The 15,428-nt window shown below is 38.4% G+C and overlaps 1 protein-coding gene across 2 annotated transcripts in view; it reads left to right on the top strand.

Moving 5' to 3' along the window:
• Positions 1 to 15,428, top strand: part of LOC131691160 (acid sphingomyelinase-like phosphodiesterase 3b) — a 331,188-nt gene that overhangs the window by 273,531 nt on the left and 42,229 nt on the right. For both annotated transcript variants that reach the window (XM_058977361.1, XM_058977360.1), the window contains exons 7-9: positions 12,523 to 12,721; positions 12,795 to 12,904; positions 12,991 to 13,169. In XM_058977361.1, coding sequence (XP_058833344.1) covers positions 12,523 to 12,721; positions 12,795 to 12,904; positions 12,991 to 13,169 — 488 coding nt within the window. The remainder of the gene's footprint in view (positions 1 to 12,522; positions 12,722 to 12,794; positions 12,905 to 12,990; positions 13,170 to 15,428) is intronic.

The raw sequence follows: 15,428 nt of genomic DNA, 5'->3' as shown, positions 1-15,428 counted from the left end.
TTGTGTAGACGAACAGTTTGTCTTTGCCCATTTACGTTTGGTGGAAGTTTCATGTATATTTCTTCTTCTAACTTCCCATGTAGAAATGCAGTTTTGACATCCATTTGATGTACTAACAATTTACGCTCGTTAGCAAGGGCTAGTGCTAACCGAACACTCTCTAGTTTGGCGACTGGTGCAAATGTTTCACAGTAATCGAATCCAGGACGCTGTGAACACCCTTTTGCCACTAATCGTGCTTTATATCTTCCATCTTCTTTCATTGAGAAAACCCATTTTGAGTTAATTGGTTTAACTCCTTTTGGCAAACAGTTAACCACTGTCCAAGTGCCATTTTGATGTAATGCATCAAACTCTTCTTGAATAGCATGCTTCCATTCTTGCCAATCAGAAACTTTCCTCAATTCCTCAACAGTTTGCGGAATCTCTTCGTTGAAAATCATTGCTGTTTTTGCTGTATAATCGGAATACCAACCCGGTATCTTTCTCTCCCTCTTGCTTCGACGCAATGATTGACCATCATCGACGTCCTCTCTTTCGTCTGTTGGATTTTCATTTGTACTTTCATAGTCAGTTTCGCCAACTGATTCTTCAAGTGAATCTAGATTATCTTGCTCTGTTTCGATGAGTGTGCATTCTTCATGCTGTTCTTCATCAGAAGGAAGGATAGCATCATCCTCGTCTTCGTTCTGTTCTCCTTGGTTTAAGCGTGTACATCTAATTAAATCTTGACCAGATGATTCTACGAAATCCATGTTTGTGTGGTCAATATCTTGATTGGCTCTGGTAGATTCATTGAATACTACATTTCTGCCAATTTCTATTGAACGCGTATCCTTGTTCCATAATCTAAAACCATTATTTGCGTACCCCACAAATATCAAAGGTTTTGTTTTGAAATCTAATTTCTGACGCCTCTCTTTAGGTATTTGTTTAAATGCTTTACACCCAAAAACTCTTAAATGATTCAAGTTTGGTCGCTTTTTGAACCATTTTTCATACGGAGTTTTGTCCTCTTCTATCCCACTTGTTGGAGATCTATTGATTAGATATGTTGCTGCATATAATGCTTCTCCCCACATATCTTTCGCTAATCCACTTTCGTAAAGCAAAGCTCTGACCTTTTCCATTAAAGATCTGTTCATACGTTCACTTACACCATTTTGCTGCGGTGTGTATGGAACAGTGAACGTCATTCTAACACCATTTCTTTTGCAATGAGCTTGAAATTCGTTACTTGTATATTCCCCTCCATTATCACACCTTAGCATTGAAATACGTCTTTCGAAGAATGCTGTCGCCATTGCTTCGAATTCTTTAAATTTCTCGAAAACCTCCGATTTCTGTTTCATGAGGTAAACCACGAGAAAGTGCGTATAATCATCTATAAAGGTTACAAAGTAACGATAGCCATCATAGGTTTCCTGCTCCATGCTTCCACAAACATCCGAATGTATGAGTTCCAGTGGTCGTTTTGATCTTGGCAGCTGCAAGTGTTTAAATTTGGATGCAGCCTGCTTCCCCGCCATACAACCATCACATACATTTGTTTCACTAATATTTCCAGAAGTTAGATTGATACCCTCAACCATTCCCTTCTTAATTAGTTTCTCCAAACTCGTATCACTGATATGGCCAAGTCTTTTATGCCATGTTTCCAAACTCACCTTCTTTCCGAACCATGCTAAGTTTGTTCCATCTTCCGCCGACTTTTCTTCCCGAAATAGATCAAGGTGGAATAAACCATCAACGAAGATTCCTGAAGCAATTACTTCATCTTCAAATTCAAAGATAACCTCTTCATCCGTAAAAGTAACCCTTTTACCATTTTTGCTAACCCTTCTAACCGAAAGGAGATTTTCTTCAAGACCCGGAGTAAAAAGAACGTTGTACAATTTCAATTCTTTTATTGTATTGTTACCCACAACACTCTTTAATCGCATTTTTCCAAATTTTGTTGCCCGTAAATTCTGGCCCGCTTTCGCTGTCGAAATGGTGATTGGCTTCTCTAATTCTTGGACATCTTCCAGCAGCTTCTCGTCATTAACCATATGGTCGCTTGCTCCTGAGTCAATTACGAATCTGACTCTCCTACCACGATCCGCTTTGGTCATCATTGCAAAGCTCTTTTTAGGCTCCATCTTTTGCTGCTTCTTGAACTTATCTTTCTCCTTCGCGTTAAACTTTTTCATTAGTGGGCATTTATTTTTAAAATGCCCAGTTTCGTTGCAACCGAAGCATCGGGTTACCTCTCTCCTTGGCTTGTACTTTGAAGACAGCGCAACGTTTTTCGTTTCTGTCTGCTTCTCTTCCCCAGCTTCAGCATCAATAAACATTCGTTTGATCTCCATGATCGGCTTGGCACACAGTTCTTCATTCGTCAGTACCATCAGAGCGCCTTTGACGTGTCGGTACTTGTCTGGCATGGAGATCAGTAGAGCATGAACTTTTTCCGATGCTGTCATTTTTGAACCCATACGATCTAGCTCGCGAATAATCAGATCGTACTCATCAAAAATCATGGACAATTTGTCGTGATGTCTTTGTTTGATGGTATACAACCGGTCCCGCATATTAACCATAGCGGCTGTACCGCCCTTTTGGTACGTTCTGACCAGAGTATCCATGGCTTCTTTCGCATAGTTGAGCCCAATGAGTTTATTCAAAACATCATTGTTGACCATCATGATAATCTCGTCCAATGCTTCGACGTCGTCATCAAGCCGTTTTCTGAGCTTAGCCTTCCTGGCTGTTTCTAGCTCTTCCGAGGCACCTACTACTGGTTCGTAGAAGTCCTCTTCTTCGGGCGTTCGTAGCAACGTGTGCTGGAGTTTCATCTTTATAAGATGATGTTCCATTCGCCATTTCCAGGCTGGGAACCGCAACTCCGAACCGTCGAATATCGATTCGCGGTTGACGCTACCGAAGTATGCCGTCGTCGGCACGGTGCGCTCGAGAGTTCCCCTCTCGTAGCCACCACCTCTTCTGTCCTCGAGAGTAACCCTCTCGGCAGATCCTCCAGCTTGCTGCTGGGTTGCCATCCTCTCGGCAGATCCTCCAGCTTGCTGCTGGGTCGCCATCCTCTGCTTGCTCCCGAAACGCTGGTGCTCGCTGGATGCCGTTTCTTCCCGAAACGCTGGTCCTCGCCGGATGTCGCTTCTGTCCGAAACGATGGTTCTCGCTGGCCGTTTCTACCCGAAACGCTGGTCCTCGCCGGATGCCGTTTCTGCCCGAAACGCTGGTCGTCGCTGGATGCCGCTGCTACCGGAACGATGGTTCTCGCCGGCCGTTTCTACCCGAAACGTGTATCTTCCAAAACAACTATTTTACAATAGTCCAGGTGGCTAGTTCCAGTTAACTACTGGGCCCATAACCTGTTGATAATACCGTAAGAAAACACGAAGTATTTCTGTAGGTAGGTTTGAGATAACTTTATTTGATTCTTGTTCGTCAAGTTATATAATGCTAACATAGTTCGATATCGATTGATATTTCATGCACTGTTTATCACAGTCCCTTATTGACTGCCATACCCTGTCATACCCTCTGCCTATAGTAAACAACACATCCATGCGCGGCGTCCATATGCAAAAGCTCAAGTTACCCACTTGAAGCTTTTGTCACATGACGTTCTGTCAGATGACATCTCAGAGCTTTTTATAGCACGTTCCGTATGACAGTTCTTACTGTCAACTGCCGTCCCGTGAATGGCAAATTGTTTATATACAAAGAATATTTCGTACGTATATCACTGCGAAATATTCTTTTTCAACACATTCTACATAAGCTGATTGATTTTTAAGATGATCTAACACACGGTGTGGAAAAAACTGCTTTTTTCGTTTTCGATGTTTACCCATTCTCTGTCCAACCTTGAACTTTTGACTAGTAGTGTAGCTCCTGGATAATTTCAGAGTGCACTGGCGTGTTAGTGCCGCTAGCCTTTCTCCTCATTTGAATAGCTTGTGAAGGAGAAAAACCAAGTAAATTTTTCAATTCATTAGCAAGTAGGCTCATCACCCTATATAATATATAATGTATATTTTGTCCAAACTTTTACTTTGCGGTGGCCCTTTCAAGACAGCCTTGAATGGTCTATCTGTCGTAAAATAAAGGTTTGGCAACACGGTTTAGCTGGTTGATGTGCGCTTTAGCTCCGCGGAAAAAATATTAATTTTCATGTGTATATTTTACACTAACAGTAGTGTTTTTTACATAGAAAAGTTCCTTGTGAGGCGTATATTAATTGTAAAATAAGGTATATTAGATGTGTTTTTGCAATCCTCACTGAATTAAAATAAAGCATAGGATTTTTCTATTGTGACACAATCAGAGTTTGCTTTTGTTCGAAGCTTCGCATTGGTCATTGCTGTTGTTGTTTGTTGTTGCTGCTGCTGGCTGAATGGTTAACGCTGAAATCGTAGTTTCTTACCGCACAGTTGCTTGATGTGTTTTCAATTATTTTGGAGATCTTTGTAAAATTAAAAAGTATTAAAGTGATAGTAAAACGAATTTTAAAATAGCGAATGGTTTGCTACTGCCTGAAAAAAAACACTTTGTGGTGAAAGTGCTCGAATCGTGGGTTCCAGTGTGAGTAGTGAGCTTTTAAGGGAAATGCGGGACTCAAAGGACCTTTTTAATATAAAGTATGTCTGCGCAGGCAGGGGTGGTGTAGTACTGGTAAAAAAAGATGATGATGCTAAACCTGAGATCATTAGGAGTAGAGATGATTTAAATCGCTTGATGAGCAGTTATATGCGCATGTCAATGATGTCTCCATCACCAAAAAGGAAGAGACATGATGATAAAGGAAGACATCATAAATAGTTTATTGTATAATATTCAGTTATTGTATTTTTATTGTTGAATGCGCGTGTGAACCCAATACTTATAATGGCTAATGCAATAAATTATTTTCATGATTGTATATATGACTTTTATAAAAACTATGCAGAGAAAGATACTAGTAAAAACCTGAGAATTCTTCAATGGAACGTGCGTGGAATGAACGATATGGAAAAAATTGATTGCATTTTACAATTCTTAGATCAATGTGGTGCTTCGATAGATGTAATAGTGGTCAGTGAAACCTGGGTAAAATCTGACAATTGTGCGCTATACAAAATTGTTGGATACAGCGAAGTTTTCTCGTGTAGGGAGTCTTCTCATGGTGGATTGGCCCTGTATATAAAAAACGAAATAAATTTCACAGTTATCTCTAAAATAATGATCGATGGCTTGCATTCTATCAGAGTGGAGCTCAACGTAGGAGGCTGTTTATTTGATGTTATTGGAGTTTACCGTCCCCCTTCGTTTGAGTACAATACATTTCAAAATATTTTGGAAAATATGCTTACAACTGTAAAAAATTATAGATCTTGTTTTATCGCGGGTGATTTGAACATTCCAGTTAACCTAAAAAATAAGAATATTGTTTCAAAATATCAGAATTTTCTAGAATCATATGGACTCGTTTGTACTAACACGTTTTGCTACTAGACCTGCCAGCAACAACATCTTGGACCATTTCATATGCAAAATTCATGATATAGCGCGTATAAGAAATGATACAATTCTGGACAATGCTAGTGACCACCTACCAATTATATCTACTTTTAAACTTCATACAACTAAAGAAAAGATGTTCCTTGTGCATAAAATTGTGGAAAAGTCCAAATTAAGTGACACGCTTAAAGAATATATTGAAAATTTTGATTATTTATGTGATGGTGACACCTGCATATCAAATATAATAACGTCCTATAACACTATACTCAGCCAATGCACGAAATTTTTTTCGAAAAATGTCACCGTGAAAGGTAACTATTATCCATGAATGACATATCGTTTATGGAGCTTAATGAAAATAAAAAATGGTTATCTTAAAAAAGTGAAAAGGGATCCAAATAATACTCACTTGAAAGCACTACTTCAACATATTACTAAAAAACTTGATATTGCGAAAAGAAATGCTAAAAAAACATACTATGAAAGCATGCTTAGTAGCACTTGTCACTCAAAGTTTTGGAAAAATATGAATTCAATTCTGGGGCGATCAAAGGTTAGTGAAAAGATAACTCTCATAAGTGATGGAATAACATCGACTGATAACTTTGTAAATTGTGAAATATTCAATGACTTCTTTTCCAATATAGGTCAGAAATTAGCTAGTGAAATTCCGCATTCCTCTGTTGACCCACTCATTAGCGTACCTTGTGTTCAAAATTCTATTTTTCTACGGCCAGCTAATATAAATGAAGTCCTAATATTAATATACAATTTAAACTCTAACAAAAGTCGAGGCCCTGATAATATACCAGCCAGTACAATCAAAGAAAATGCTGAACCCTTTGCTCACATTTTTGTTCAAGTGTTCAACGAAATCTTATCAACAGGAATTTATCCTAATTGTTTAAAAATAGCCAAAGTTATCCCAATATTTAAAGCTGGCGATACCTGTGATCCGTCCAATTATCGGCCAATATCCACACTCTCAGTCTTCAGCAAAATTTTCGAAAAACTGTTAGTTAGCAGGATGATGGATTTCTTCAGCAAGCACAATGTGATTTACAACTACCAGTACGGTTTCAGGAAGGCTTGCAGCACTACAATAGTTATTACTGAGCTTGTGGATCAACTAATAGCACATATCGATGAGAAAAAAGTAGTGGGAGCTTTGTTTCTTGACTTGAAAAAGGCATTTGACACTTTAAACCATGATATACTTCTATAAAAACTGGAAAAATATGGAATTAGAGGAATAGCCAATGAGATTATATGTAACTATTTGTCAAACAGGAAACAATTTGTAGCAATTCAAGACTCTGTGAGCACATTCAAATCTATTAACATAGGGGTACCACAGGGTAGCAATATCGGTCCACTGCTCTTCTTAATCTACATAAACGACATTGCTAAACTGAGACTTAAAGGTACACCTCGACTATTTGCTGATGATACAGCTTTGTTCTATCCAAGAACAGAATATCACACTATTATCTCTGATATTATCGAAGATCTTTCCGTACTTTCTAATTACTTCAATGCCAATTTGCTTTCTTTAAACCTCCATAAAACAAAATATATGATGTTTTATTCTCCCAGGAAAAAAAATGATTCTTGAAGTAAATCCCTCTATGGGAGACACTTCTATTGAGAGGGTTGACCATTTCAAATAGTTGGGGATTATCTTTGATCCTACATTGTCATGGGACAAGCATATAATACACGTGGGAAAGAAAATTGCTACACTTTGCGCAGTGATGAGACGCTTGCACCCGTTCATTCCACAACTGGCTTTATTAAAATTTTATTACGCATGTGTTCATTCCCTGTTCCAATACTTGATAATTGTGTGGGGGCACGCCTGCAAGTCGAAATTGCAGCCACTTCAAGTACTACAGAATAGGTGTTTAAAAATTATATTTAAATTGCCGCTACTATACCCAACAAGACTCTAACAATTCTCATAATATTCTGCCAATTCTTGGACTACGACACATGCAAACAATTAATTTTATACATAATATTTTAAATAGTACAGAAATGCATAATAATTTGGAAATTACTGTCGGAAACCAAAAGCGGATATTGTTCTTTGGACCCTATAAATATAATTCCCTTTCTGTTGATTTGAAGGAAATATCGAATAAAAACATTTTTAAAATACAACTGAGGAGGTACCTAAAAGAAGAAATAGACGAATACATTTTGTAAACAGCGTTCAACCTTAGTTTTTAATGTTGATCACGTTTTTCTTATCTTCTCAAAATTCTTGGTTAAATATATAATATTATTTACTTTCATGTATGTTAATTAGTAAATTTCTAGCAGTATTAGTTGAGTCCCTTAAAAGAAACAGAGTTTCACTGGGACTCAATGCTTTTTGTAGATTCAAATTATAATTTCACTCATTAGTTCTAGTTTTTTTTTGTATGTGTCCACTACCGAGACTCTAAATTCGAGCCTTTTGGTGTGGGGGTGAGTGGAGGGATTAAAAAAAATCATATGAATAAAACTCCGTAAGATACTGGAGTAGTCGTTTATGGCCAAATAAGCCCTACGCTGTAACTCGACATTCTCCGATCGCAACAATATGGGTATTTTGGAATGGAATTGACGTCACACATCGATTTTCGTCATCTACTTGCTATGTCTGTTCCAAAAATACACAAATTTTTAGAGGGTTTGAACAATTTTGCTCAACCGAAAGTCGCCATATTGAATTTCAGATTGATGTCCCTCATCGATTTTCGTTACCTACTTGTCAAAAATATCCAATATATGTCATGTACTCTTCAAGCCAGTTGTGAGATTATCTTGATTCATTCATGCTTCATGTTCTTTTAACAACATTCAATCAGCTAGTGATTACTAAGTAGGGGAAGTTCAGTCTACTTTCTACTTTTGCCGCAATCAGACGCACAATCGAGCCAAGTGAACAACAGGCCTCTCGATCTAGTGTTCATTGTCTCGGGAACAAAGGAAACATTGGATTATTCTTGTCATCATGAGTAAAGTTGACAAAAAAGCTCTACTCCGACCCAACGCTGCAATCGTTGACTTCAAAAACATCTGATCGCGGACACCAAGCCGGCTTCGACCTGGACGTGAAAAACAAAAAAGAATTAAATGACCTCCCAGATGCAGATTGCCAGCAAACCCCGCGAAAGAAGGTCTCCGCTCGCAATAAAAAGTTGCGCGCACGAGATCCAATATTATAGTAATATTTGTTTATATTTTTATTTTTACATTTGTAAACATATAAAAGATCCACGGCTCCGTTAAGCTACCGCTATGAGCCGTGTCAAATAAACGAATTACAAAAAAAAGTAGGGAAATTTATAAAAATGTCAGAGCCATAGTATGCAAGTGAGAGCAAGGACGTAATATATACAAATCGAAAAACTAGAAGTGGCAGGGTCACTAGAAACAGGCTTAAAATATTGCAGACTAATCTTTTGTCTTTTGCTGGCAGGAGTCGAGCGTTGGCAGTGTTACTACGAATCACCTAAGTTTACCAACATGTCTCACGGAAAAGACAGACTTGACCCTCTTCACCATGAGAACCAACAAAAGAGAAGTCACGTATGATCACCACTGAAACCCTATCGACGATTTACAACATCAATGAAAATGCTACTGTTTCTCTTTGTATGCCTTTCAAATGCCGTAGTTGATTTTTATTCGGCTATTGCCATTGCTCTTACAGCGGGTCTGCTACTATGTGTAAGTTGGTGGCGGTGCCTACAGCAGCTACTACAGGCAGGAACAGAGAGGAACAGCAGTATTTTCATTGATGTTGTTAATTGTCGACAGGTTTTCAGTGGTGATCTTACGTGACTTCTCTTTTGTCTGTTCTCATGGTAAAACGGGACAAGTCTCTCTTTGCCTTTAGACATGTTGGTAGACATGAGTGATTCGTACCTAGTAACACTGCATAAGCTCGACTCCTGCTAGCAGAAGACAAAAGATTAGTCCGAAAGATTTTAAGCCCGTTTCTGATGACCCTGTCACTTCTAGTTTTGCCGATCAATGTACTATGGCTCTGAAATTTTTATAACGTTCCCTACTTAGTAATCTCTAGCTAATTGAATGTCAATAAACAGTGAAGTCGAAATAAAAAATGAAAAAGGTTATGCATGTATCTTTAGATCTGTGCTCAAAGACGACCTCAATTGACCTGTGACATCCGTTGTTCTTCATTCTATATTGAGCATTATGTGAAGAACCTCAAAGATCACAGAAAGAAAAGAAATCATAAACCTATTACTTATTACGTTTATAAACCTTAAGTTCCATATTTCAACATGTTCTTCTATGACCATAAACGTCAATGTCATTAGAATTAATGGACGCAAAAACGCATTGAATTTTATATTGTGACCCTGTGCATGTACCGTACGACCGAAAGATATTTGGAAACGCGTGTAAATCTTTAGACGTTCACTCCAGGAAATTCCACATTACGCGCACGATGTAGCCACTTCCGTGAGAATTATCGCCGTTACCACCTTTGGGAATTGTTCCACCAAGCGCACATTTGGTCTAATACAAATTTGGTTAAAGTCAGTTACAAATTACAATAGTAATTCTCGTAGTAGAAGCACGTTTCACCTCCGTGGATTTCTGATTTCACTGCTCAACTGGAGGAACGATATTGTACTGTTGGTGCAGTGGATAAGCAACAAAGCGGTAGAAATAACAGAGTATTTCTTGCTTATGCTCTGGGCGAAATTAGAAGGTATACTGAGGTATATAAAAACTTACCAATAAAAGTATATTTTTTAACATTTGATGTCGCTTTGGTTTTGTTTAGTTTTATTTTTTGGACTAAAACATTCCAGTACCGGTATTTTCCCGGTTTTACCGGTACTGAGGGATAGAGTACCGGGAAACCGGTTCTCTCGAAAAGAGTCGGTACTAGGAAACCTTACCCCGCAGATGTGCCGTAATTTATAAATATTTAAAATGCCCACGGCTACGAGGTTCAATAAGTCTCCATTGATCGAGCCGAATTACCTTCCTAGTGTTAGTAAATAATTTTCTGTTGTGTACAAAAATAGAAATTATACACTTTCGAAATCACAAAACCACAAACTATCCGAATTGTGACATACAGCAGCTGCCAACCGAGACAAGTTGCTAAAATTGATATGAGATCAATTTAAACACCGGAACCCTCAAACCGATGAGCATATTTTGTACTAAAAATATTTCCTGCTCATCCATTAACTTCCAACATGTCTGGCCTTCGTCGGCAATAAGATGCTTCGATATGCACATTGTAATCCCCTGACAGGTCTGTTTCGAGTCGGAATCGATAGATATCGCAATAGGTTCGAAGATATGAAAGCTGATATCGAATGTGTGCGAACGGGTGCTGTCTCCGGCGGCGGCGGCAGCGGTGGTGTTAGTGCTGGAAGTGGTATCTATTTCGGATTCAATTATTCATTGGAAGATATTCATCTTGTCTGCTGAGAATGTGGAGTCTGGTCGAGAAACAACAGTTCCGGAAGCAGACGGAATGATGTAGGAATGTGGGTGGATTTGGTGCGGTGAAGTGATGCTGGTTCAACGGTCTACCGTCGGTCGGTCGCCCGGAATGGGGACAACTTGTCAAACAGCAAATTGACTTTATTAATTCATGAAATGTAGATATGATTTGTGTTGTAGGCGTACCACTGCTCAAACTATATTATTAGATGTTGTAATAGCGGGAGGATTATGTTTTGCTGTTGCTGCTACTTCAATAATGCCTTTACGATGATGTTGTACGAGAAAATTGCTTTAATTCTAAATCCAATAGTTAAGTCTTGAAAATTGTTAATCTCATTCCTCGATACAAACGTTTTCCCATTCAAGCTACCCACACATAAATTCCTCTCGTTTCAGATTAAATTACACAGATTTCCGTAAAAGAAATCCATTAAACTCTATAACCATTGACCGACTGAATCCAGCAAGCACGTACCTTTCCACGTTTGCTTCCCTCAATAAAATTTATAACCCTGGTCAGCCCTGTCCTCTCCCAATCCCGGACGAATCCGTACTTCTTTTCACTTTGAAATAAAATCTAGCAATTCAGTTCACTTTCGTGTGTTAAATGGATGGGAGGGTAGGAGGGTCGGTGGAATCAGACGCAGCTGTATTTTGGATATGGTTATAGGCTAACCAGCCAGCCAGCCAGCCATTGCCTAAGTTCAACACATCCATTAGTCATTTCTTGTTTGATCAACCGAAACGATCCTCCCTCAACAGCTGCTGTCCGATTCTGTCCTTTCCATTCTTAGACAGACCGGGAGTACTGCTGGACCGTCCAACGCGGAGGGGAAAGATATGATTTTATTCGGATTCACTTGCCCCTGCCCCTAGGCAAACGGGGGGGGGGGGGGGGGGCTTAACCCTCTTAGTATCCGGTGAGCCGGAGATCAATTTCGTCCGAACGGAGTAGTGAAGAAGACGAGTATTTTAAAAGCCCGTATAGGTCGGTCTTCTCAGGGGCTTCCCCGGGCAGGCCGAGTGCCAAGGTGAAGGATGATAAATGACAGCACGTCCTTTCCGGGGTACGAACAGTTGGGAACAGGGGAAGCCTTTAGGATTTTATTTCATTTTTATTGATACCCATATTCGTTCCTTTTTCATGTGAACAAAACAACAATAACAGACAGATCAATGGACCGGAGCTACCGCGTCTGCCTTTTTCCTGTTCTGGATTGCAGATGGGCGGGGTTGGAAACCAAATCCAAAAAGAGTCTGTTGAGGTGTGATGTTAGTTTCAATTTTCTCCGAAATCCATGAAATGCGAATAAAGGACTACTTTCACTTGGCTGGGAATCGGATTTTTATGTTGAACATTGATGAAGAATGATACCGCATGACCCGAGACGGGAAGGTTCTTAATTTGATAGACCGAAATTGAATTTGGTTATTTGGATCACATAAAAGTTAAACAACAACAGACATCATTTAGATTGCTTTTTTATCGTGGCCGTTTCTTCGTTTGTTTCGCCACTTTCTCAGGTATATATAGTAGGACACATACCACCAGGATCGGATGAGCGTCATATTGGCCACTCGATGCCGTACGGACACACGAGCTTCACCGAGAAAAACAACCTGCGCTATCTGCGGCTGGTGAAGAAGTACTCGTCGATTATTCAGGGACAGTTTTTCGGCCATCTGCACTCGGATTCGTTCCGGGTTGTCTATAATGACAACGGTAATGAGTTGATTGATTTTGAATAGAAAACCTTTTTAACTAATTGACTGTTTTCTTTCTTTGATGAACACAGGAAAACCGGTCTCGTGGATGATGATTGCCCCCTCGATAAGCCCCCGGAGAATGGGCGAGTCGAACAACCCAGCGATGAGGTTGTACAAATTCGACACCGATACTGGACAGGTAGGGTTTTTGAATTTGACGTTTGATGCCAATCGTGACACTTAGTTCTTTTTTCGATCTTACTTTGTCACACTATTAAAACACAGGTCTTGGACTACACCCAATACTATCTGGATCTGGCACAAGCTAACCTTCAGGAGGAGGCAGTGTGGATTCCCGAATACAACCTAACAACGTACTATTACGGCCTAGGAGAGGTTTCGTCGGTGGCGCTGCACAACTTGGCCGATCGGTTCACCAATGCGGATGATACACAGTTTATGAAGTAAGTGAACTTTTATTAAAATTTTGCGAATCAAAATACAATATTATTTGGATGGAGCGTTTTTAATCTGGGGTGGGAAGAAACAAATCTCAATCGTGAATTGGATTCTTCTATAACATAAAAACAACACGAAAGTAATATGAATCTTGAAAAAGCCTTCGAATGTAGTAGTACTTTTGGCTTCACATTTTATAGAATAAAGCTAATCCTCTTTCTGCTAAATTTAGACCTCTAAAATATTATTACAGATACTGCAAATATTCAAATTACCTACGATTTTTACAAGCCAATGCACTATGCTATATTTCTTCTTAGTGGAGAAAAATGTTGTTAAACACTTTATTTTTGCATGGACTTGCTAAGCCAACCCCAGTTTCGATTTCATTAATTCTCATCAGCTTATTCAGAACTCCTTCTCTTGCGGGACATTACGCAAGACTAGGGTTTGCTCAGAAATACATATAGCGTTTTCGTTGTTTTGGAGCTAACATTCAATCCGGCGCTAGCTTAGTCCTGTCACTAAGTTAGTGTCGAATTCTGATGAGACGAAGTTGAAATTCAAATTCTATAATTTTAATATTACGGATATTTTTTCTATTTTTTGGTTTAAATTGTGATTTTATTGCGTTATTTTTAATACAAGTTATATTGCTATTTCGATAGAATAACGCAGATACATTTAAGATATAGACGAATTCTCAATCTGCGTCTAAGTATAAAAACTTTTAATTAGTTTTCAATCACACATTACCTTATGTATAACATTAATTTTTAAAGTTTTTCGATTGACCAAAACAATAATTCAATAATAGACACATACCAGCGTTAGGGGACAACGTTTGAACGCATTATGCAACTGTTAACAGCTTGTCTTTTGAAAAATCCTACGATGTACGCTCAAAACACTTAATTGCATACTTTTAAAGTCCTAACACAACGTTAATGTTATGGGTTCGATATTTTTCAGGTTGTCATTTCATTCTGAGAGGTGAAAATGCCGCGTTAGGGGACAACAGAGCAAAATATTGATTTTCCAACCTACACTTGTATTTATTAAAAAACGTGCTCTATCTCAAATTTTAGAGCATCCATTTGTTCTAGTTTGTTCCAAACTAGCAATATTTCTTGTTTCACCTTCATGTGTATTTGACAAATGATATTTAGAAATTATATTAATATGGATTGAAAACAGGCCACACCGCATACCACAGTTTGGCCCGGTATAGAAGAGATTGTAGACCACAATCGCCACTTTCTAATGGTTCGTAAAAGGTGGTTTCAAGTAGTTTTGGTGAGTTGAATACTTTATTGACATCGAAAATATATTAAATAAAATTAACTATTTATTAGGGTGACTCAACAATTTACAAAATAAGTTTTTTCAAGCAATTTTAATGCGCTGACTTTGCTTTTTGACATTATAAAATCTTGTAAATAAAATTGACTATTGATTAGGGCAGATCAAAAAACGTCATTAGGGTGGTTCAATATTTATTTACTTGTTGCGTTAAAAATAAACAAATGTGACACTGAAGCCACTCAGCAAAGGTAAGACTGTCAAACGATTATACTCAGTCAAGCAGTTATGATATTTACATATTGTATATAATGTCGCGAAAAACTAGTAATACGGTTGAAGTAATCATTTCGCAAGACAATATCGTCCTTCCAGTTCAACTTCTGGCGTTTGTACAACCGTTTCTGCTCATAGATCTGCAAGACGACACTTAGTAGTGATGATCGCGGAAATTAATCAAAATGTAACCGTTTTAAACGATTTCTGGAAAAGAAGGGAAAGACCCAGCTTTTTGAAAATTTTGATATATTACAGTACAAAAAAAAAATTCGTTAAATTTCACACAATTGCGGTCTTATGGGTGAGTTGGCCGGCTTGTCACTGAATTATCTAAATGATAGAAAATTGGAGAATTTCGTGAAATTGTATCTTTTATTTGCGAATTTTGACTTTAACGTGCTATGAAAACATTAAAAAGCTGTGTTAAATTACAATGTTTTGTTCATGTAGAAGAAAATCAATTCCGAAAAGACAAACCGTGGTTTGTTTCAAGTGGTCAATAATTATCCCGTCAATTTGAAAGAATATTTAAGGAGGACGAGTGAGTGTTATTCCCTATGACCAAATTCTTCCGTGCGCTCCCATACTTGTTTGGCATTCTATTACGTTCCATTCTATATCTTTGAACTCTGTTCTGAAATTGTTGATTTATCCTTAGATAGTTTATCCATTGATAGATGTAA

Source organism: Topomyia yanbarensis, chromosome 3 (genome assembly GCF_030247195.1).
Source record: "Topomyia yanbarensis strain Yona2022 chromosome 3, ASM3024719v1, whole genome shotgun sequence".
In the NCBI taxonomy this organism is placed as follows: domain Eukaryota; kingdom Metazoa; phylum Arthropoda; class Insecta; order Diptera; family Culicidae; genus Topomyia; species Topomyia yanbarensis.
The sequence above is the reverse complement of the archived record's forward strand: the minus strand, read 5'-3'. Positions and strand labels throughout refer to the sequence as shown.